Source organism: Protomyctophum bolini (genome assembly GCF_963924005.1).
Source record: "Protomyctophum bolini genome assembly, chromosome: 8".
Classification (NCBI taxonomy): Eukaryota; Metazoa; Chordata; class Actinopteri; order Myctophiformes; family Myctophidae; genus Protomyctophum; species Protomyctophum bolini.
Window position 1 is genome coordinate 34184332 of NC_137869.1, and position 26427 is coordinate 34210758.

General features: G+C 43.8%; 1 protein-coding gene across 5 annotated transcripts in view; it reads left to right on the forward strand.

The window, feature by feature from the left end:
- pik3r3b (phosphoinositide-3-kinase, regulatory subunit 3b (gamma)) overlaps window positions 1–26427 on the forward strand; it is a 209395-nt gene that overhangs the window by 80015 nt on the left and 102953 nt on the right. For all 5 annotated transcript variants that reach the window (XM_080771005.1, XM_080771003.1, XM_080771002.1 and 2 more), the window contains exon 5: window positions 21852–21983. In XM_080771005.1, the coding sequence (XP_080627131.1) occupies window positions 21852–21983 (132 nt within the window). The remainder of the gene's footprint in view (window positions 1–21851; window positions 21984–26427) is intronic.

Genomic DNA, 26427 nt, shown 5'->3' on the forward strand with positions numbered 1-26427 from the left:
CATGTGGGGACATTTTTTGTAATTTTAGAAATGATTAAAGGTGATATAGGCAAGTTTCCAGTGTTTGTACACAGAATTGATCGAGTGTTTCCAAACAAATTAAAATCTAGCTCCACCCCCCTCCCCCCGTCATTCTATTGGCTGAGCCAGGTCACTTCAGGCTATGGGGTTGTTGTTGCTGCTGGGAGGGACGCTATGGATATTGCGCTCGTATGGCTAAATATGACATTAAAAAATTATGAATTTCTATCGATATCATAGTTACAACAATGACATTGAGTTGACATGTTTTTTTAAGGGTAACTGTAGCGTAATCCCAATATCACAAGACTGACACGACGAGTCCCGCAAATGAGGAAGTAGGAAGTAGTGGAGCAGACTCACTGGCTCTCAATTCAATTATCTTTCATTTGTAATCGTGCATATAAAACATATTGCCCCTCAAATGCCCCAGCCACTACAGCATCGTTCATGTGAACTACTTTGTCCACGGTTATTCATCGCTATGATGATCAGCGACGGCTTGTCACCGTTGGCGAGCACGGGTTGAATGCAAGCTTCAAGCCGGCCGGACCACCAAACCATGCGCTATACATAGCGATTCTCATAATTTCAACAGGCTTACATATTACATCATAAACATACTATTTCACATGAACAATGGTGAAACTAAGATATGGGGATAATATTATACTTGCAAATTGCAAGTATAATATTATCCCCATATCTTAGTTTCACCAATGCGATTTCATTGCAAGTTGCAATGAAATCGCATTGCGTTTTCATTATAATACTGCTGGATCGAACACACAGTCACAGCCTCGCGCTGCAATTGGCTAAGACTCCGCGTCACCCCCCACACAGACCCTCCTCCCAACACGACGCTTCCGTCCCGCGACATAAACAACAGTGGATATAAACAGATACAAACACATAGAGGGAGACAAAGGGAGAGTGTATGTCTACAGGGCAGCAGCTCAGCATCAAAATATAGGGGAAGATAGAGGGAATAAGGCCACAAATATAGATAGATAAATATGTTGATTTTTGGCTGAAAACTTGCCTATATCACCTTTAAGTATAATGTACTTAATCATTTCTAAGATTACAAAAAATTGTCATTGTCAAAACAGGGCCCTGTTTTGGCCATAGTACATGTATTATAATCATTGGCACTCGGCATTGTCAGATATTGTCTTTTAAGTTATTTATCTGCCTGTCATTTTTATGTATAATGTTCTAATGTTCAGTACCAAAAACACAATTAAATCGTTAATCACAGTTATTTGTAGGATGAGTAATCGCCAACTTGCTAACTCACAGTTTTTTAAACATTCCAAAAATGTCTGAAAATGTTCTTCGTAATGTGTACTTTTTGAATCCTTGGTATAGTTCAATTGAATATACAGTAGAGTACTGTCCACCACTGGGTGTCACGGCAGCTCCCTCACTGTTCATCAGTCAGCTCCTCCAGATTTGGGTTATTTGCAGTCAGTGTGTGTGTGTGTTACGTTTAATGAGTGACCTATGCGAGAATCCCCTCATCTGTTGCCAACGTGCTGATTAGTGATTCTGATGGAGAACGACAGCAGACTGGCACTCATTCATTCCACAAGTGAACTGAAATGAACACTGTAGTGTAAAAGTAAACTAAACTTTTCTATGTGTATTTTTTTGTTGTGTTTGTATTGTGTGTGCTATGCCACGGGCTGTTTCACACATCCTTTATTGTGTGTTGTTTGATTCGGTTCTTTTGATGAACTGTCCATTGAACAAGCCAAGGTCAGTCACTTTTTGTTCTCAATGCAAGCTGTTGTCAGCTCTCTCTCTCTCTCTCTCTCTCTCTCTCTCTCTCTCTCTCTCTCTCTCTCTCTCTCTCTCTCTCTCTCTCTCTCCCTCCCTCCCTCCTATTTGTTTCCCCTTCAGTTCTGTCCGCGGCTCGTTGTTTGTTCTTTACTTCTCTTTGTTCCCTTTTACGCAGATTTTATTCAGCCTTATTAAAGTCAGCATCTGCTTCTCTGTCTCTTTATCCATTCTATATACTGTACACCTCGGCCTCATAGTCTTTCTCTCGCCCTGTTTCACCGTTCCATTTGTCTGTGTTGTGCTGTGAGCACAGTGTGTGAATAGAATGCCAAGGACGGATGGGTAGACAGTGGGGTGAGAGGGTTTACATACACACACACACACACACACACACACACACACACACACACACACACACACACACAGCTCTGTCTATCTGTCTACGTATACGGTACTGTTCTGTCTGAGGACACGCAATGGATGCAAGCACACTGCAAGTTGAATGGGTTCAGACAAATTCTTCTATTATCTTCCCTGTGGTGATGCATACTGCATGCACGCACACATGCACACGTCACACACACACACACACACACACACACACACACACACACACACACACACACACACACACACACACACACACCACAGCTAAACCTTGAGTAATTGCTCCTGAAGTCAATCAGGAATGATTAATGATGAGGATTTTAAAAAGAAATGGATGATGTTAATAAATACTTGCACATAACGGAAAGTCTTGAGAGTTCAGCTATAGCTGTGTGCACATATGCTCACATGCACACACACGTTCAGTACGCACACAGACACACACACACACACACACACACACACACACACACACACAGTCACACACGCATGCACGCATGCACGTACGTGTGCAGATTGGCATTTGGCAGAGGGATGCTTAAAAGTTAAAGATTTAATTATTCATGAAAGCAGTGACATGACTAATGAATAAGTCCTTGTTCGTCCTCTTTTTGCCCCTGCAGCACTAATATATTTGGGGGAGAAAAAGGATGCCTTCTTCTCAAAGCTAATCATAAAAGTAGGCCACGCACGGTCTTAGAATTCCCCACATCCAAATTCAACATCATTAAGTTTGCAGCGTGGAAAAATTATACACAGTGCTTTGAGCGTCACTGTGAGCTAATGAACGCAGAGCAGCGAAGCTGTTCCCTTTGTGGTCAGACGTGCCTTTTGGGGTGCAACAGTTAATCAAAATAATTGATTTAATCGATGAAAATAATGAAATAATCAATCCTTATTTTGGGCGTGTCATTATTCTATATTAACTCTTTAAGACCTGAGGCGAGATTCTACAAAATGTCTGGGCTGGTTTAGCAGTCCAGGCACCTTGGCTGGTAGTCCAGCATGACAGTGTGTCCGTCGTGGGTTCACCTTGGCTGGTAGTCCAGCATGACAGTGTGTCCGTCGTGGGTTCACCTTGGCTGGTAGTCCAGCATGACAGTGTGTCCGTCGTGGGTTCACCTTGGCTGGTAGTCCAGCATGACAGTGTGTCCGTCGTGGGTTCACCTTGGCTGGTAGTCCAGCATGACAGTGTGTCCGTCGTGGGTTCACCTTGGCTGGTAGTCCAGCATGACAGTGTGTCCGTCGTGGGTTCACCTTGGCTGGTAGTCCAGCATGACAGTGTGTCCGTCGTGGGTTCACCTTGGCTGGTAGTCCAGCATGACAGTGTGTCCGTCGTGGGTTCACCTTGGCTGGTAGTCCAGCATGACAGTGTGCCGTGGGTTCGAGTCCCGATCCCTTTACTGTGTGTCTTCCCCTCATCTCTATCCCCGTTTCCTGTCTGCCTTACTTTAATCTATCAATAAAATGCAGAAGAGCCCCCCCAAAAAATTATAAAAAAAACGTATAAGTGGTGTATCAGTGGTGCACTGGTACAATTTGTTTTCATGTAGAGGACCTCCAGAATGATTATGTATTCTGAAGATATGTTGTTCCAGAGACCCCCCAAAGATTTGAGTTAAAAACATTCGCTCTGAAAGAATATATTCAAAGATTTGGGCCACATTTTCACACTTTTTCAAAAATGGCAGATCTATAAGCTCGTAGTGCTTGTAGCACTCGGTGCACGCTATGAGCTTGTAGATCTGCTATGTTTCAATAGGTAAAGTATAACATAATTCGTAAAACACCAAATGGGGTTTTCGTCCTGAATGGGTGAAAACCGGCGGGCAGATCTCTGACCTCTGACGATTATGTTACCATGACTCAGCTTTAATCATATAAGGACTTCCCAATGCAGCTGCTACGCCCATGTGTCGTCATGGCGTCATCAATATTCAAATGAGTCATTGCCAACAACCACTCAGGCTGTGTTCCATGTTTTAAACAGCTCACCTTCATGAAGCCACCTGGCTTACGCTGTAACCCTCATACCTTATCTGGGGTTAAAGATGGACTGCCATGCTTTTTTGAGTGGTGCAACCACTCCTATAGACAGCTATGTGTGTCCCTGGGTCTGTCCCTGTGTCCCTGGGTATGTCTGTCGAAAATAGCGTTATAGCAACTGTGACAACTGTGGGTGAGGCAAAGGTAAAAAACATGGATTAAATAACCCCAGGCGTTTGAGGTGTTAATAGCATAAAATATACTGTAGCATAACACTGTAATTCTCCTATTTAACAACTTTCACTCATGGCGTCCCTATTTTGGACATATAGACAAAAATATTCAAAATAAATTAAAAAAAGCTCTAAAATGTAGCTTATATAGTATATACAAGTGAAGGGACTAAAATTTGCATGCATTCTAGTATACAACTCTGTCTAATTTACACCAATACATGCCCACCATACTAACATTGGAAGAACGAATGATCGTCCGTGTATCCTGCCTCACATGCTGGGTCTAAAACTTTACGCAAATAAGTTTGAGTAAAGTTTTCAAAAAATGTCTTGCATCGACGAGGACAACATGCGCCATAAATAGCCTTTGGAGATGATGTTTAATTCACGCTGTGTTCAAAGTGAGGCAGCCATTTGAGAGGGTTACATGGGAGCATGGCTGACTGTTTAATTGCTCAACGCTCTAATAGGGCTTTGAGGCGTGGTGAGATTGGAAACAGATTATTTCACAGTCGGACACCTCTGATGTCACTGTACAAAACTGCAAGCGTGCGCGTGCGTTTGTGCGTGCTTGCGTGCGTGCGTGGCGTGCATGAGAGAGAGAGAGAGTGAGTGAGTGAGTTTCACAGAGTATCATCACAATATATAGTCTGCATAGAGCCCCATTGTGAACCCGTTGTTGAGTACACCAAGGTTTTATGTTAGAAATGTTGAGTATGGGTCCCCAGCTTAGAAACTGCCGGATGCTAACTTGCATATGTTGAGCAATTTTCATAATTGGCATAATATGTGACCATACCATTAACAACCTATAAAAGGCAAACTATTCAAAATTCATCATGCTTTATGTAGCATGTGATGTGTCAAACTAGGGGGTTTGAATCCATTCCAAGCATTCGTTTTGGACTCATTGGACTAAACACGGCCATAGCCACTTGGCCAAATGTGCTGACATCATCACATTTGTGATGATTGATATGGAAGTTTTTAGCCCAAAGAGTATTTTTTGTGCAAAACGAATGCTTGGAATGGATTCAGCACCCTAGTTTGACACAGCTCATCCTACTTAAAGCATGAAATGAATTTTTGAATTGTTTGCCTTCTATAGGTTGTTAATGGTATGGTCACATACTATTATTATACCAATTATGACAATTGCTCAACATATGCAAGTTAGCATCCGGCAGTTTCTACATGCTGGTGACCCATACTCAACATTTCTTAAATAAAACTTTGGTGTACTCAACATGCCTGGGTTCACATTCTGGCAAGTGGACTAATATAAGCCCTGTGAGCGGATGTTTGTGCGTACAGATATGCAATTACACATGAGCGTGTGCGCATGGGCGGATGAGTGTGCATGTGCATATATGCTCCGGTAACTATTGACAACTGGCTTCAGATGATCTTGTGTCGTATGACCAATGCCTCCTGACTCTCTCTCTCTCTCTCTCTCTCTCTCTCTCTCTCTCTCTCTCCATCTCTCTCTCTCTCTCTCTCTCTCCTCTCTCTCTCTCTCTCTCTCCATCTCTCTCTCTCCAGTTCTCAGTCCGCCTGCTCTTGTTCTCATTATATTGTGTCCCTGTCTCACTCCTCGCCTGACTTCTGACTTGTTGAATCAAGAGTCTCTCTTCCTGGCTTTCCGTCTTCCTTGCCCTCTCCTAACCACCTGCCTTCCTCCCATCCCAGAGCACATGATGGTCAACTGTGTGCATGTGTTTGTTCGTGAGGAGGTACAATAAGGTTGTTTTTTCAATGGACCACTGTTTGTTGGCGCTGAGTATATGAAGAGAAAAGCTGTCACTCAAAAGAGAGAGGGAGAGAGAGAGAGAGAGAGAGAGAGAGAGAGAGAGAGAGATGGAGACAACATGAGGAAGCCACAGGGATTATAAAGATGACCTGATTCAATAAATTAACAATGCAGTTTTGTTGCAGCGACAGAGACCCACTGTTCCTCTCTTCACTGAGAGTTTGTGCGATGTGACCTTTGTCACGAAGACCAGCTGCTCGTTAAGATGGAAATCTAAGCAAACAATATCGAATTGCCCCAGTAAACGAAAAGAAAATCAAGAAATCAAATCGTGGGGTTCAATATACACTTTATGTGTATTTGATATTTGTTTTGATATTATGTTTGTATTCTTCGTCCCACAGGGGTCTGTACTGTACCCCTCCTTTCCCTACACCAAAGATAGCAGATCTATAAGCTTGCAGTTAGCTTGTCTTGATTTCCGCTAAATGGTCGGCTGTTATGACCTACCCAGAATAGGGATGCTACTACACTAGGGTTAATGTGGTGAAACTGTAGCTGCAATTTGTGGGCCTGCACTAAAATACTTTCACCCACTCTTATACCTGGTGTAAATTTGTGATGTTGACAATAAAGTGAACTTGAACTTGAAATAGTAAAACCCTGTCCTTGTAAAACCTTGTGCCCCTGTAAGGCGTTGAACACACTGGGATCTTTCATGTGCTCATGTTAAGGTTAGTATATCATTAGGACAACCGTGCCATTGAGAGGGTTTCTCTTTTCAAGAAAATTAAGACATGAACACAATGCTCATATAAGGTCAGTCCAGTCAGGTTCTTTTTGGGACTATTATAGCTATACGAGCCAGAGTGCTATGAACTCTATATCCACTGTAATCACATGGCACTCCACCGCTATGCTATGCTATTAGCTTATTACACTCGAGTTAAATGTGCACTGATGATTTTACTCTCTCTCTCTCTCTCTCTCTCTCTCTCACACACACACACACACACGCACACACACACACACACACACGCACACACACACACACACACACACACACATACACTACAGTGCAATGGGAAAAAGTTGTCTGTTTACCAGTATCATCTTATGTGCTTACATAAGAGACTGTGGTAACTAGCAGAGTCACTGAAATGTTCTTATCTTTTTTTTGCATGCATGGAGTATACCCAGCTATATGGAAGTTATACAAGTAGCGATTTCAGTACCTTCTATATGCGTCGGGAGTGGGCGAGAGAGAGAGAGAGAGAGAGAGAGAGAGAGAGAAAGAGAGATAGAGAGATAGAGAGAGAGAGAGCTGCGGTCGGAGCAGAGAGTTACATTAGCTGGCCTGGTCTACAGAAGTATGTTGTTGTTTCTGTTCATCCTAAATACATATTTTATCATCCCCAAAAGCCTTGTCTCGCATGCTTTAGACACCTCTCGCACGAGCATTACCTACATTCAACAGTAACAGTAACATGAAACGTAATCATCATGGAAATCCATAAGGAGAGCAACGTAGTGACTGCCTATGCCGGCAATTATTATAATTTTTTTCTTTAATCCAGCAATGTTATGGTGTTCCAAGAGAAAATACACTTATGTGGGCTTAGGTCTGAGCCTGTAGGGGAGAGCAGACAGATCCCAGACTCATGGTATCCACTTTGATCTCCTAATGGAGAAAGGAACTGCAAAACACAAATGTAGCGTAGGGAGAGAGGGCAGAGACTGTGAAATCAGCCTATTACTCATCATAGCACCCAGTGTCTCCATGTGGCATCTTTCATCTGATCATGTTATTAGTTAGTTGGTATTGTTATGACAACCATGCCATTGAGGCGTTTTCTTTTCATGATAAAGAATTATGGCACGCCCGAGAATACGAATCTTGTGGGTTAATTCTGGGATATGCGTGTGACTAGCATATTCCTTCTACTTGACCCAAGGCTCTATACATGGTACCCTTCTTTTTGCCATTCTATACCAAATCTTTTCATCCAAAATTGCCCAACAACAAGCTGTTTGCCTATTATGACATGCCTAGCAATGGGACGTGTCACGCTATAGGATAGGGTGTGGTCAACAGAGGGGTAACCGGAACACTGACCCCAAAACACAGTGGCCCCCCTTTTTTTCTTTTCTTTTTTTCGCGAACCACTCGTTTTACTGAGGTTAAGTTAGTTTTACTAGTTTTACCTTATAGAGGTTTACACTCTCTCAAGGTCATTGCGTTCTGCTGGCCAGTTGAATCTCCAGGTCACAAAAAAGGCACGTCTAAAGACCAGAGGTGACCGAGCCTTTTCTGTCATAGCCCCCAAACTGTGGAATGAGCTCCCTTCCTTCCCATGTGAAACTGGCCCCCACCATCGAGACTTTTAAATCTCGCCTTAAGACCCACCTGTACACCAATTGGCTTTTAATTCCGTTTGAGAGTTCTGTGTTTTTCTGTGGCTTGTTGTAATGTGTCCTTTTTCTACTGTGTGGTTTGTTGGTGTCTTGTGTTTTATATATAACTCCCCTTTTAACTTTATGTACAGCACTTTGTAAACCTTGCGTTGTGAAATGTGCTATATAAATAAAGTAGATTGGATTGGATTGGATTGGGGTCACGTGTAGGAATAAGGTTAGGTTTAGTCATACTGTACTTTTACTGACGTTACGTTTAGGAATACCTGGTTGCGACCGTTATGAGGTTGCCAAATTTGACCCGGGGCGAGCTTGTTATGGGCCGAGCATTCTTGTATCCAACAGAGTGACCATGACATGATGATGATTAAGTGCACTCCTTTCATTTCATCTCTGTTACGTCACTGCATCGTGCACTACTTTCATTATCCCATGATTCAATTTGTGTAGTTATGGTCAGCCCAGAAAATTATTATGGACACAATGGACAATTCCAATGTAATTCCCTGTGGGAAAATTTTAGTTTTTGAAATAATCAGCAGGTGTGAACGTTGTATGAGACTGGAAGAATTCACAGCACACCTAATGTTATAGTATTCATTGTATTTTATAAAAGTTAATAATACATAACTTTTCTATCAATCTAAATATTGTCCAACATCTTTCTCTGGTTGCTTCTGTTCTTTGTTAATTCAGTCTCAGTTCATGGTGCAAAGGGTCTCAAAATTACACTTTTAGCAGATAAACACACTGAAACAAACTGGATTCTGCCAACATTTAGAAGCTAGTCCAAATTGGTATACACATTTCCACGTGGCTTATGTTACCACTAATAACCCTTTGTGCACATTCATTTGAATAGGAATGCCTTGAATAACTAAAAAAAACTCAAATGGATGGCATTCCAGTTCTCAAGTTTTTCTCCCAATAAAATTTCGGCGTCTCTATATTTTCCAAATAGGTCAATTTGTCAATCACTGCTATTAGATTAGTTTGGGCTACTTCTTTTCAGTGAAACCATTGGATTTCATTGTGCTAGCTAGTCTTGTTTTGTGCAAAATGACATTTTCCCTCTTCAAAATTGCTTGTTCAACTCAATCAGGACGCTCTAATGCTGGCAGAGAGCAGATGATCACAGAGCTTTTGTAGAGTAATGAGATTTTTATTGGAATGTCACTGGAGGGGCGCAACACACAGACACGCAGAGGCCCATAACATGGCTCTATACTCACACACGGTCAGACAAAGTACACACGGACACACACAGAGAAAGAGATCATAGAATTATGTTTATTGGGTTCAAACTTTATCCAATTATACCATAATGCATAATTTGAGGGGGTGGGAGTTATGAATAGAGAACTGTTTTTTTTTTCTTCTTTTTTTTCCTCCTCATGTTCTTGAAATCTCAATAGATCAGTGTTTCTCAAATTCTTTCTTGTCAAGGACCCCCAAATGTATTTGGCCCCGTCAGAAAATGTTTTGTGCCAGGGAACCAGAAGTGAAAATCTAAAATGATTAAATATCTTCCAAACATTTTCAAAACTAATATAGCAGATGTACAAGCTTGCAGCATGTCACTTCTTTGTACTGCGCTGTGAAATTGTACATTTGCTATTTTTGAATAGCAATATATCTATAGTCTCTGTACGTACGTCTGTACGTATGTCTATAATCCACGTAACTTGAGAACCGTTCGCCCCACCGACTTCAAATTTGACATGCTCGTGCCACACCACTACAGGGGGTGCAGTGGCTGGTGTCAAGTCGGTCGGACCCACGGTTGTCCAGAACCGCCGCAAAAAGGCCTCTGCCCGGGCTCTGGACAGGGCCTCTGCCCAGTGTCCATATATGGAGCTGGCCGGTTCTGACATCATTCTGACGTCTGCATAGACTCCATATTTGGGTATGCCTGACAAAGAACTCCATATATGGGCATGAAAGGGGCGCAGACATAATATCTGGGTGGGGCATGCATTTTCATCGTTCCAAGTGGGCCAGTGCCCAACGGGCATCGCTGTAGAGGCTCCAACGGGCACCGCTCTAGTAGATATAATATAATAGATGGTTAGAATAATTGTGATGCTGTATTAACACATTTAGCTGGGGACCCCCTGGAAACCCCCAAGGACTCCTGGGAGTTAGAAACCACTTTGAGAACCACTGCTCTAAATAATGATCTCAACAACAAACTCTTTAAACATATTATTTACTGCCCTTTCCTCCCCTATTTAGTCGATATTTCTCCCCACACACATTTCTGTGTTGTCACTGCTGTTGTATCCTACTGACTCACCTCCTGCCAGTGAGGAGCCCCCACCAGGAGGATATACTGTTGTATCCTACTGACTCACCTCCTGCCAGTGAGGAGCCCCCACCAGGAGGATATACTGTTGTATCCTACTGACTCACCTCCTGCCAGTGAGGAGACCCCACCAGGAGGATATACTGTTGTATCCTACTGACTCACCTCCTGCCAGTGAGGAGACCCCACCAGGAGGATATACTGTTGTATCCTACTGACTCACCTCCTGCCAGTGAGGAGACCCCACCAGGAGGATATACTGTTGTATCCTACTGACTCACCTCCTGCCAGTGAGGAGACCCCACCAGGAGGATATACTGTTGTATCCTACTGACTCACCTCCTGCCAGTGAGGAGACCCCACCAGGAGGATATACTGTTGTATCCTACTGACTCACCTCCTGCCAGTGAGGAGCCTTCGTCCTACTCTTACCACCCAACACTCCCTGCTGACATTCCTTCAGCCTGTAGGAATACATGCCGTGATCAACATCACCCTGCCTGCCTTCCCTCCCGCAAACATGAGCCAATTATTGTGTTCGCATTGACGCCCGGCAAAGCTGGATGCACCATGGTGGATTTGAACACACAACGGGCAGGAACTTTACCACTGCGCCACCCGAGCGTCCTCAACAACAAACTTGACGGACATTTTTTAATTATGCCCTGCACTTCATCACACATTTCCTTCTAATCTTTATACTTCCACCGTCCACGCTCACAATGAAGCTAGTATATTGGCTCTTTTCAGCGCATGATCAGGCTTTGAAGAATTATGTTACAAATAAATGATGTAGAGAAAGATTTGCAATGTGTACCTCCTGAGCAAATGTATCTTGTCATTATGTTCAAAATAGAACAACACAGGCTGGACTGGGACAAAAATATACCCCATTTCCCATTTTCTCTCATGTGATACCTCTGCATACCCCTAGGAGTACACATAGCGGCTATATAGAAATCTGGTGAAAATAATAATCATGTCTTGATATGCATGATTTATCCTACAGTATATCTTCTATATGGTTGGAGCTGCATGGTGAACCATCTGGTGAGGCAAACTAAGCGTGCGATGCAAACATTTGAATGTTAACAGCTTTGATCAACTTAGTAGAAGGAATGATTTAACTACACCCATCCATCCTATTTAACTACACCCATCCATCCTTCCTTCCCCCTGCGGGTCATTTAGAAATACTTATGTCTATACTACAGTAAAACCTGTGTCTGACATACAGTACAACGCATACAGCAGCTGAGCAGATTGAATTAAAGTACAAAGTGTTCCACCTTTCCCTATATGGAGAAGCATCGGTGTTGTGTGTGTGTGTGTGTGTGTGTGTGTGTGTGTGTGTGTGTTGTGTGTGCGTGTGTGCGCGACAGAGAGAGAGAATAAGAAAGTGAGAGGGTGAGTAAAGCGGAAGTAGGGTCCTCCAGTGTAAACACAGCAAGATTGATGGTACTGTAAACACACACACACACACACACAGGCCAGGCACCATTCAACCTTGTGTGTTTTGAGTTCCTGTCTCAGGCCAGGCACTCTGCCATCTCCAAGGGTGTTGGGTTGGCACACAACCATCCTGGAGAGAGAGAGAGAGAGAGAGAGAGAGAGAGAGAGGAGAGAGAGAGAGAGAGAGAGAGAGAGAGAGAGAGAGAGAGAGAGAGAGAGAGAGAGAGAGAGAGAGAGAGAGAGAGAGAGAGAGAGAGAGAGAGAGAGAGAGAGAGAGAGAGAGAGAGAGAGAGAGAGAGAGAGAGAGAGAGAGAGAGAGAGAGAGAGAGAGAGAGAGAGAGAGAGAGAGAGAGAGAGAGAGAGAGGTGTTCGAGGGAGGGGAGAGAGGGATGAATGGAGATGACATGGACTGATTGCTCCTGAACAGTACGAAAAGCAGAAACAGTGACAGCGTTTGAAGTTACTGGATGTTCTATCAGCAGGCTGGCGAGGCGGGCAGCAGAGCAGAGCCAGCCATGTGCTCTCCACGTTGTCACTGTCATTCTCTGTGAGACCCTGACACGTCGTTTAACCACAGTGCTTCTCCAACCTTTTCAATGTCAAGGGCTCCCAAATTAATATGTGTTTGGCCACAGACCCCATGTGAAAATATATATTTGATGTCAGAGACCCCCATGCAAGATTTGTAGTGTTAAATGTTTATTATTGTCAAACAGTTGACACACAGTTAGTGGTTAAAGGGATTCCATATGAACTAGTTTAGCTGGGGAGTGGGGACCCCCTGCGGAACTTCCTCAAGTACCCCACTTTGAGTATACCACTGCCCTATAGCATGCTTATACTGGGCATTTCATAACAGTATTGAGTATACCACTGCCCTATAGCGTGCTTGTACTGGGCATGTCATAACAGTATTGAGTATACCACTGCCCTATAGCGTGCTTTATACTGGGCATGTCATAACAGTATTGAGTATACCACTGCCCTATAGCGTGCTTGTACTGGGCATGTCATAACAGTATTGAGTATACCACTGCCCTATAGCGTGCTTATACTGGGCATTTCATAACAGGCCAAAATAGCCAACAGCTATTTTCACAAAGAGATTTGGCGTACAGGGGGGAAAGGAGCTAAAGACCAAAAGACCCCTGGGAGACCCTGATACGGTTTAAGTGGTTAAATAACCCATGAGTTTATATTATACTTAGTGGTTTACCCATGGCTTATCTGTTAAGCAGGACAGCACATGGTAGGTGATTTCCGTGTGTTTATCCTGTTAATTACACAGCACATGATAGGTGATTTAATTCTTCCGTTTTTAATGAACCCATTTGTTTTCGCACATCTGAGCCAGCTCTCTTTTTCACATGACTTCTAGGCATGTGAAAAAGGTCAGTTAAACAAGTTTCCCCGTCCATTTAGGTGAAACCAACCTTGTGTGTGGTTAGTATGCACATCAGGGTCACCTGTTGGTCAGGCTGTAACACAGAGGTCCTTCTAGTTCAACCACCACTTCACACGTGTCCTTTTTGAATGAACCATTCGGTTGTACTGTACCTACTGTAGCTGGTCAATAAGCTGCTCTGGATAATCCATCCAAATAAACAGAACTGTACATGTATTATTTATCCACAATTTACAAATGGATCAAATTTACCCCCAGCTGTGTATGTTCAAGAGGTCATGTTGAGCTTATTTTGTTGAGCCTATTTTTTTAATTCATTTTTAAGGACAAATGTCTGCCTTATTTCCGTGAGACAGGAAAGGCAGGAAAGAGGCAGGGGATGATTATGTGCCAGAGAGCCTGGGGTCAGATCTGAACCTGGGTCAGCAGCAAGAGTACAGTCTGTGTAGCGTCACTGTCGGGTGGAAACCTGGTACGTCCAAACCCTTACTTTTCAGGAAATGGATTTCTTTTTTCCATCTTCTAGAACTAGTGAAAATAGCCGATCCACGAGCTCATACTGTAGCTGTTGACATCTGTACAAAACAACCAACTGTCTCAATAATTTTCAACGGATGTTGAACTCTGAGCGTGTCCGTGTGCTAGAGATGAATTGAACTCTGAGCGTGTCCGTGTGCAAGAGATGAATTGAACTCTGAGCGTGTCCGTGTGCTAGAGATGAATTGAACTCTGAGCGTGTCCGTGTGCTAGAGATGAATTTGCGTGTTTTTGTAAATTCTGTGTCCGTAATGTGTGTGAAGGGCAAACGCGTCCATATCTGTAGAAGCCATTTAAACACCATGAAATGAGCAACTGGGTAATTTTCGACCAATAGCACGCTTGGCTGCCTTATCTGACCAATGGCACGCTTGGCTAGCTTATCTGACCGATGGCATGCCCGAACGGGTTGCATATGTGACCTTTATGGGTCAATGTCAGAGGGCAAGGGATCTTGCTCCCAGCGTTCAAGTACCTTATAAAATATGCATTTAACCACGCACGATTATACACGCGCACATACACACACACACACACAATCACATGCATACATATTAGTCATTTAGTGAGTCATTACCCACCTACCACATACAGACATACACACTCACATGCTCTCTCTGTCCCGCACGCACGCGCGCACACACACACACACACACACACACACACACACACACACACACACACACACTGTACACATATAGCTACAGTGATATCGACACAAAAAATCTAACTAAACTAAATTATAAAATGTATTATTTTATTACAATGAATCTGTTTCTGTGAGCAAAGCCAAATATCATATGAGGCCACAAGACTGGTTTACAATTCTGCGCCAATAGAACAGTTACTGTTCGGGCTACGAACGTCATTACAAGTTGATTCAAATATAGACTGATTACCATGACAACAGTTGGACATCTATACAGTACATGCGTCAGACTCTCTTATTTTGGTCTTGTTTTAGCGTTATGCTCGTCAACAAAGCCCTCCGTTCAAATCCCTGTCAGGGAGTGTGTGTCCGGGCATGTCCTGTGCTGCTGTGCGATCAGCTTTCTGGTTCATCTCCAGATAATGTTGTTAGCCTCATTACAGACGAGAGACATGCTTGTCTGGCTTCCAGCCTTGTTGGTGAGGCTTCTTAATGTTCACAAAATGTTTGACAGAGCTGTTCAAGGTTACTATTAGGATAATGTGATTTTCAGGCTGGGTTTTTCACATTCTCTCTGCATCATTACTCTGTGGGTCAAAACTCACAGTAGCTGTCCTCGCAGAGCAGATGTGCAGACGCAGTAAAATACTCAGTGTTTTATTTATCTATTTGTAACTCTGAGAATGTATACTGTAACCGAGTGGTTACAGTATACAAATTAAATTAGCACTGTGTCCCAAACATTTTGTTGGAATCGAAATAAATGTATAATGTTGATTAGAAATAGTGAACATAGACAATCAGTGGCGGTGGCTCAGGGGTAGAGTGGCTGGATGGTAACCACAAGGTTGCCAGTTCTAACCCGGGCTCCCCCAGAGTTAGTGTCGAAGTGTCCTTGAGCAAGACACTGAACCCCTAATTGCTCCTGATCTGCTGGTTGGTGCCTTGCATGGTTTCTGCTGCCATCGGTGTGTGAATGGGTGAATGTAATGCACATCTATGTAAGGCCATATATAAATGCACCATTTACCATTTAATCTATAAGATAACAAGATGTCACAATGTGACGTGTTGTTAGATTGGCTATTTTCAATAATAGGGCTTAAGTGGGGCGCCCGCTGGCCTAGCGGTCCAGGCACATGCCACATATAAGCTCTGCTCTGACAGCGCGTTGCGTGTTCGAGTCCCGTTCATGACGACCTTTGCTGCATGTCTCCCCCTGTCTCCCTCTTTCCTGTCAGCCTTCACTTCAATATAGGCAGAAAGGCCAAAGAACAAATCTTAAAAAATAATAACACCAAATGAAAAGTTAGGGAACCTCTGAGTTAGAGTGTTACACATGTATTGAAACAACACACACACACACACACGCGCACACACCGCACACGCACACGCACACAACACACACACACACACACACACACACACACACACACACATCCTGTCAGATATGCTGTCAATTGGATTCTCTGTCAGAAGCAGGAGTCCAATATAGACTCTATATATTGACCCGACCCATGCATGTCCATTCAAGCGTTCATGCATTCACCTAACCATCTGTAGACTGATCCATACACTCTGAGACAACCTTGATGATCTGACTGACTGATGGGATGGAGTGTGTGTGTGTGTGTGTGTGTGTGTGTGTGTGTGTGTGTGTGTGTGTGTGTGTGTGTGTGTGTGTGTGTGTGTGTGTGTGTGTGTGTGTGTGTGTGTGTGTGTGTGTGCGTTTGCGCGGGGACAGGTGTATGAATCTGAAGAGAATGGTAAAGCAGTGATAGGACAAACTCATAAAGAAAAGAGGGAGATGGAGGATGGCGATGAGTGATAGAAGGCCCTTAGGGACAGGGATTAGAAAAATTACCCATAAACTGTCGATACGTCAGCCAGGCAGACACACATATAGAAACACATGATCAATAATAGAGCTGTGTGTGTCTGTCTGTCTGTCTGTCTGTCTGTCTGTCTGTCTGTCATATGCATGCGTGCACAGTGCACACCACCCACACAAAGCATAATGCTCCAAACGTCTAGGTGGGCTCATGACCCCCCCCCCCCCCCCCCATCCCTGTCCTTGTCTGGTGGCGATGTCATCCAGATCGTAAGGAGGGGGTCATGCTCTGTCGCTCTGTCACATTTGACCTGGTTAGACATGCATGCCCCTGGTCCAGAGCCCAGTCTGTGTGTATGTGTGTGGCATGTGGGAACAGATCAAACAGCTGTTTGCTTATTTGCCATGCCACCATCCCCTTTTGAGGAAGAGTGGAGGGCATGGCTGATGGGAGGAGGAGGAGGAGAGAAGGGGAACGAGCCAGAGCCAGTAGTGGAGCGGAGGTGTAGAGGGACTGGCGGGACTGCTAGACACTTTGCTTGAGCTCCGTTCAGTCAGTGGAGCGGAGAAGGAAAGAGAGAGACAAGAGGAAGGGCGTGATCCATAGAGTAAGACAGAGTTATGACATTGAGGGTGCAGAAACAGCCTGGTCACGTGGTTCATGTACTCGCGCAAGCCCATAGACTCCAATTCAATCCGTAAACTTCCGGTTGTCCCCATTCAATAAAAATCTATGTGGAAGAGCCTGGCCCCATGAAGTGAACGGAGTTGTCGCAACTCTGTCTTACTCTATGGCTCTGGGCGTGATGTAATGAGAAAGCAAAATGGGGAAAAGGGCCTGACCCGGGCCAGCCAGCAGACTGAAGAGGAGAGGAGAGGAGAGGAGAGGAGAGGAGAGGAGAGGAGAGGAGAGGAGAGGAGAGGAGAGGAGAGGAGAGGAGAGGAGCTAAACGAGGATGTAAATGAAGTGTAGGATGTGAGGGGGAGAGACAGAGCATGGTTATTGGTGGGGGGAGGCACAAAGGGGAACGGAGAGAGAATAATTGATCTAGGGATTTCTCATTTCCAATCCCCTGGTGAGCAGTGTAATGATGTGGCGTTGGCCGTGCCCCCAGAGTGCGTTTCATTAGGTGTGATTAAACGAGGCCGGCTGACTGAAGCCTGTCCTCAGCTTACACAGATGTTAAGCCGCGTGGACACCTCAACGTCACCCCTCTTTTTCTTTTATAAAGTGCAGGGCCCAAATTGAGCCAATTTAGCCTCAACAGCGGGCCGCTGTGCATTTAGAAAGCGTACCCGTAATGTCTGTGGGATCAGCCAGAAACGGCCCATTTTGAGTTCTGACAACGGAGCTATTACTACTTGTAGATCTCTATTTTCACTGAATGTTTGCCGCGGAATAGGGACTCTGGGGTACACAAGTTGCCGTATCTAATAAAACAAAACTATTAGTGTTAACCAACTTACTTTAACATCAAAAACGTCTTCTGTTGTGTCAAACTAGAAGTTGGTGTCTAACACCATGCAGCCTTACTATAGCTATACAGTCATATTAGTGGACTGAAGGTCTCGCTAAAATCTTTTTTTTAGCAGCGGCCCGGTTGCTAGGCAACGCCTGCCTCAGCCCCAATCAGCCTATTTCGGATTTCCCCGTCGTCCACTTCCTGTTTAAACTTAGTCTTTTTTTCTCAGAGTCTAGGCTGCATCCTGTGATTGAACAGAACGCAGACGTTCTGGGCTCAATATTAACAATATTAACGCAATATTAACGACTTTTAAATGCAGGATTCCGCTTCCCGATTTGGAGCAGCTTGTAGGCCTGCTGTGATTGGCCAGTAGTGTAAGAGCTGTGATTGGCCAGTATAGTAAGAGCCACCAAGCTGGGTTGAAAGCGCAGAGGGGAAGACAGTGACGTATGTGGACCAAAATGCACAGGCGGGAATGGCAGATTCACATACGTCACATACGTCAAAATGTGCGACCAGAACTGGTGCACATTTTGTGCACTCATTGTGCGCATGGAATTCTGGGAAATGTGTGGTAATATAGGATATAACTCATAAACAGCCTCCCAAATAGACTTGAAAGTCAGTCTATAAACACTTCGCTCAGTTAGATAGGGCTAGTATGAGGCTCTATGGACCATAGAGCCTGTTAGATAGGGCTAGTATGAGGCTCTATGGACCATAGAGCCTGTTAGATAGGGCTAGTATGAGGCTCTATGGACCATAGAGCCTGTTAGATGGGGCTAGTATGAGGCTCTATGGTCCATAGAGCCTGTTAGATGGGGCTAGTATGAGGCTCTATGGACCATAGAGCCTGTTAGATAGGGCTAGTATGAGGCTCTATGGACCATAGAGCCTGTTCGATAGGGCTAGTATGAGGCTCTATGGACCATAGAGCCTGTTAGATAGGGCTAGTATGAGGCTCTATGGTTGCAATATCGGGTACTCAGATTTATAGGGACATTGGACTAACGCTACGCACCTGTGTCTTAACCACTGTTTTCACTGCTATTCTAGCAACTATATTTAATGTCGCCAATTGCAGGCTGAGATCTCCCAATGTCTTGCAACACGAGACTACATCCCATCTACACCCTCAGACCTGTCATACTGTACCTGTATATCTGCGTCATTTTCAAAGCTGTCAACTATAGTGTCATATACATTTCAAAATATTTAGCCGACTCACTGCAGCGTCTCTAGTCAATGCTTTGACGATGCAGCACGCAAACTTTACCTTATTATTATTTTGTTGTCATTACCATCTGTGTGACATCCCAGGCCCGCCAAAACAAAAGCGATAAAGCGAAATCCCGGGGGGTCCCCTGGGTGACAGAAAATGTACTCTGTTTGACAATATGACTGCTCCTCCCACTGCCACGATATGAAGAGGTCATCCGTTGATCTTGCCGTAATAGTCCTGCGGTTTACTGACCTGCGGTGATTGGTTAAGTTTATTCTGCCATTAGTTAGAGGGGGCAAATCAATGGGATTTAACAACCATTTGACTTCCAGAGGAGCTGACATATGGCGTTGATGGGGGTGGAGGAGATGAAGATGAGGCTGAGATGAGATGGGAGGAGGAGGGGAGGGAGGTTAGGAGGAGACGGGGGGGGGGGGGAAGAGAGATGGAAGGAAGAAGAGAATGAAATCGGGGGCAACGTGAGAGAATGACTGCAAGGAGGGCAGGGTGAAGTGGAGGGAAAGGTGTGGGATGGAGTATAGGGCACTTCTTTGAAATAATGAAATTGATCAATGATATAAAATAATTGATAATGTAATAAAAATGTCAAAAATAGTTAAAGCCAATGTACAAGCTCACAACGCATCGTGATAGGATGCGTTCTGAGCTTGTACATGATTCATTGAATACTTTATTGGCAGAAATATAATCAGTACAGTCAAACAGAAATATAATCAGTACAGGGTACAGTCAAACAGAAATGTAATCAGTACAGGGTACAGTCAAACAGAAATGTAATCAGTACATGGTACAGTCAAACAGAAATGTAATCAGTACAGGGTACAGTCAAACAGAAATGTAATCAGTACAGGGTACAGTCAAACATAAATGTAATCAGTACAGGGTACAGTCAAACATAAATGTAATCAGTACAGGGTACAGTCAAACAGAAATATAATCAGTACAGGGTACAGTCAAACAGAAATATAATCAGTACAGGGTACAGTCAAACAGAAATGTAATCAGTACAGGGTACAGTCAAACAGAAATGTAATCAGTACAGGGTACAGTCAAACAGAAATGTAATCAGTACATGGTACAGTCAAACAGAAATGTAATCAGTACAGGGTACAGTCAAACAGAAATGTAATCAGTACAGGGTACAGTCAAACATAAATGTAATCAGTACAGGGTACAGTCAAACATAAATGTAATCAGTACAGGGTACAGACAAACAGAAATGTAATCAGTACAGGGTACAGTCAAACAGAAATATAATCAGTACAGGGTACAGACAAACAGAAATGTAATCAGTACAGGGTATGTCAAACACACTTCCAAAGCGATCACCGAAAAAGTCCTTGTGGTCTTGTTTCCATTCTGGTCCTGGGTATGTAGGCGATGGGTCTACGTCGCCTATTCAAACTGTTTCTGCACTACACTGTTAGGATTATGATGTGACCCCTTCCCATATCATTGTACACACTTACCTGATTGCTGCGTGAGGATGGGTTCTTGTGCTCGAAACGTGTTGCTGAGTATAGTATGTACAATGATTGCCTAAACAACACCTGTTTGAAGGCATTCAAAGTTTAAAACTATTGTTTTGCATTGTACAGTGGTTTCCCTCCTCTATTGTTTTTGTATGATGACATATAAAAGACATAAACCGATTCATTGATGCATAATAAACGCGTAAGGGAAAAAATATTCGATTCATCAAAAATGTAATAATTGTGAACCAAATAATGGATAGTTGGTAGAGAGATAGTAAGGGTGGGGTGGTGCTGGGTAAACGTACGGGAAGAGGAGGACGTTCTGGGACAGCAAGGACAAATGGAGGGCAAGGTAGGAAGGTTGGGGTGAAACATCGAGGCCAAATAATGAAAAGAAGGAAAGGAACGGTCAGTGGCACATCATGGTTTGTCCTCTGCTAATCTGTAGGAAAACACAAACCCAGACACATGCACATACAACGCGCGCACTCACACGCACGCACGCGCGCGCGTGCACACAATACACGCACACTTGTTATCGGTTGTTTTGTCTAACTGGCAGAGGATTTCGTGCATTCTCACGTGCGGAGCACATCTGAGCCTCTTTTATCTCTCACTTTAAAAGATAGCGTTCCTATTCCCTTCCCAGAGTGGCCGTGAGACTCGCAGCTCTCTGGCCACGCTGATCGCCGGTGTGACCTAATTACCACATGCATTTTTTATAGAAACCTCTTTGGCTGCTAAATCGCAGCGGGAGCCCTTTGGCCAGTGATATTTAACTTTTATGGCATCTGCTGCTGTTAAAAAAAAACCTAACCCGGTGTAATGGATTATAAGGCGCAAACTGAATATCGTGCTTAGAATGTGTAACATCTTTCTCTCCCTCTGTCTTGCTCTTTCTCTCTCAGACCCAGTCTCAGTGGAGTTGGACCAGTACGAGTCGGGGGTTCTGTGCGACACCCTGAGAGGGGTCCTCGAGGACCTGCCAGCCCCCATCATCCCAGCAATGATCTACAGCGAGCTGGTCTACACCGCACAAGGTACAATATCAGATCCTACAGCAGAGGTTCCCTTCAGTTTACATCAATACAATGGCAATGGTGCACAAGACTGACATTAAAGTCCACTGGCTGACCTTTGACTAGAAAGTCACTTGTCCGATCCCTGCCAGTGTGAGTTTGAAGTGTCATCTTTGAGCACACACCCACACACCTAATACATGAGCAACCCCTGTAATCCAGGTGATAATTTTCTGAGCAGCTTCTGAACCAAAAACCCAGCTATGAACCTGCTAATGTGACATGGATACACAAAAAACTAGTTTCGGTCGATGTTGGCCAGTGCTTGATGCTGCTTTAAACCCTTATCTTCCTCTCCTCCAGGGGTGTAAGTAAGCCGTCACGGCCTGGTACTCCATATCACTAAAAGATTCAGTGAAGAGGGGACAGCACCTCGCTGCCAAAACCCACATACAACCGCTCTCAATCGCAAGTCCAACAAGAAAACACATCTGCTAACGTTAGATCACCATAAGCAGCAGTTCTTCTTTTTTCTTCTTCTAAATTGCTTGTAAATTGTTCCAGTGTGTTTGTTGTGCCCACAGAGAACCCTGCTGCCAGGCTGCTTTTACTAAAATCTTTAGTTACGTCAACCCCTGCTGCAGTTGCCTGTCTGATATCAACCCCTGCTGCAATTGACTGTCTGATATCGAGTGCCGTGGGGTTTTGACAGGCAATCATTTCTTGCAAATGACAGAAAAACGTTGTGAAGTTTCACGATGTTCAGTATTCCAACAACACAAGCAGAAGGTCAAACAAGCAATCTATCTGACTTTTGTTCTGTAACTCTGTCATAACAATAATGCATGTGCAATCTGAACTGCAGACTCACTCCCAATCTCCCGCCGTAGTCTGAAAACCCACCTCATCAGACTCCATCTTAGCCCGTAGCACTTGCCGTATATAGCACTTGCTCTAGCCAGTGCAGGCGTATGCAAAGGCTCAACTTATCTAACTTAAATAGAATTTTATGTAGACATAGCACTATATAGTATATGCATAGTTTCCTTATATAGATATTCCACTGTTAGGTTCATGTTTTTGTTCTTGCTTACTGTAAATCGCTCTGGAATAAGAGGGTCTGCTAAATGCCTAAATTGTAAGTTGTAAATTGAGCGTGTGCATCCTTACTTCGTGAAAAACAAAAATAGAACAATATGCTCCTTTCCTCTGTACATATTGTGTGGTGAACTCTGTGGTGAACTCTGTCTGTCGGCTCTAGTAAGGCCCAGAGTGCCTCTGTCACTTGGCGTAAGCACCAAAGCATGTCACCGCCCACAGACACGGCCATATTTGGATGTAAAGACAAGCTGGCTGTACCTTTGTGTCAGCGTCAATTGTTGGCTAATCTCCAGATGCTGTCTAATGTAGTAAAGACGGATTCTTATGGGAGATGACATTAAGTCTCTCTCTCTCTCTCTCTCTCTCTCTCTCACTCACAGACACACACACACACACACACACACACACACACCACACACACACACACACACACACACACACACACACACACACACACACACACACACACACACACACACGGTCGTATGAACGCTCCCAGTTCCCCGTCCACCCTCCCACCCCTCGATCTCCCATATATTTCTCTCTCCCTTCCAAATCACGTCTGAAGCTGACCTGCCTGCATGTCCTCCCTGTCACCTTTAGCCCGGTCCCTCTGGCTTTTAGAGACCAAGACCAATATCTATTTTTCATGAGGCTTGAAGTGTGGAACTCAATGCTTTGTGTGGGTGGTGTGCCTGCATTTGTATGTACTGTGCATGAGATGGACAGAGGCAGGCAGGCAGGGTAGGATAGATAGACAAGATCCGATCGCCGTTCAATTGTCACCCCAACTCTTCTATGACTTCTCGAAATATTATCAAACTTTGAAGACATTTGCTCCAACTGCAACACACAGTCAATTGTGTAAGTGCATTTCTCTCCTGTTCCTGACCCTGTTAAGTTCCAGGCCTTTTCTCACATATTCACGGAAACATTTTAAGTCCAGATAAACCACTTAGAGAAGACACGCCAAGCACTTTGCGTGGGTCCTTTCAGGTTAAGCCCACTGAAATTGAACTTCTTAATTATGATGGGGTTCACTCAGAGAGCCATTTACCTTGGTGGAATCAAATTGGTCTGTAATATGAAAAGGGATTTCAGGACCGAAACATTTAATTTGTACAGTAAAGATAAGTCATGCAATAGCATAAAGAGATCCCTGAAGAACACAGGAGCTATGATGGGCCAGCTTTGTTGTACTTTTCAAAGCTGTCCCTTGCTGTCTAGGCTAAGGCCTTTTCACACACACTGTACAATAATCTGTCTAGGCTAAGGCCTTTTCACACACACTGTACAATAATCTCATCCTTTCTAAAATGGTGAGTGATCACTTTACAAGACGCTGAGCTTTCACCAGGTCAAATTCCTCCTAGATTATGATTCGCTTTTCATTGTGCAGATACTTGAGCACAGGTGATTCATTTCACTACAGTGGTCAGCGCTTTTTGACTTTGAATCAGCATCGTTGGGAAACTAGTGAGGGGGATGTATGTATCGGCTATATGTTGTTCATCACGGAGTGCCTATTTCTTATTCATACATTTTCAGTAATTTTTTTGGGGGGCATACGTTAGGTTATGGTTTAGGGTACTTGAAGTCATCGACTCGCTCGAGCACCATCCCGTCTGCACCAAGGCCTGGAGTCCTGGACTGCCTCAACTGAACAGGATCTGAAGGTTCGGAGAGCACTTGCCTGGAAAGCCGGGATGAGGAGAGTGTGGGAATCAGACATGGGAGAAGACCTTAAGAGGCGGCTGTTCATAGCTACTGTGGAGTCAGTACTGCTGTATGGGGCCGAGACATGGACCCTTACAATACAACAGGAAAAAGCCCTGGATGGAGTCTACACAAGAATGCTACGAATGGCACCGTCCATAGGTGGCACACATGGACGGACTGCATCAGAAATGTGGACCTCTATGGGGACCTCCCACGCGTCACGGACAAAGTCAGAGAGAGAAGGTTGAGGCTGGCAGGGCACTGCGTCAGGCACCCAACTTGAGGCAAGTAAATTGACCCTATGGGAGCCAACCCAGGGCAAAGCCAGGAGGGGAAAGAAGCGTACCACCTATGTAGACGTGCTGCGACGCGACAGCTTGGCCTGCAACACTGAAGAGCTCAAGAACCTCGATAGGAAATTGTGGAGGGCAGCGATCCAGGAATCCCGAGTTGGTGTTGGCTAGACCTCACTCTCGCAGCAACAACAACAACAGGGTTTAGGTATGGTGTCGGACTATTGCGTGTCGGACTGTTAACACGTCGGACCAAAGATACTGTATGCACCTGGAAAAAATACACAAATTTAACTTGGTCTGTGTGAAAAACTGGTGCACCATCGTACCCACTCGCCAGATGTGAAAATGATATCAAACTCTCTAGAGGCCTTTACCGTCACATTATCTTTAAGTGTTTTCTCATAGTCTGTTTGAGGCATTTAACTAAAGCCAGTTCTGTTTTATTCTCTCTCTGTTCATGTAAACATAATTAAACATAATCACCTTCATTTGGGTTTGACCTCCACAAATCCCCTTTAATATTTTCCAAAACCACTTAATTTGTTTGATCTTTATTCTCCAAAAAAGGTCGCCAGGCAGACATAGGATGCTCACAGGGAAATTAAACCGTTTGCTATTTTACGTTGCAGGTTAATAAGCATCAGTAAGACAATCCTTCAAGCACACAAGCTGACTTCTTTAGCTGATAATTCAATCTATCTCATTAAGCCTGATTTCATCTCAAAATGCATTGCTTGCCAGAAATAACAGCCAACTCTCACCATGTTGACGCGTTATGAGCTTGTACAGTAGATCTACTATTTTAGCGTATGACAGAGAATACAATTGCTATTCGCTGCTGTCGGGCAGAAACCTCATCCCTCCATATTCATACTTTCCCTAAATTAATGCCTACTTCGTTATACAAGAGTGTAGAAATTGCAGATCTATGCTATAATTCCATCTTTTTATATTAGAATTACGCTCTGCTTGGATTGCTCAGCCTTTAATGTCCATAGAAAATGTAATTAAATTGACACTTTGTTGTAATACTCATAGTATTATTTCACTTTGATATGTTCATCTTTTACAACCCGGAGTGGTTAGACTTTTAGGAAGTTTCAAAGTAGTGTAATATCACGTCATCTATAATCTCAAAATTAAAATGCATGTTCGCTTTGTTTCAAAGTCATCCATTTCCAATTTGTTCCTGATTTCTTTTTCTTTCTTTTTTTCCATCCATAAGTACTGTATAAGTCATCTGATTTCCCCCTCCAGTGACTATAAATTGTTCAGCAACTGACACTTTTGTCATTACGATTATTCCATTACCCTTTTTATGAAGATATAGGCCTATTATGGATTACAGT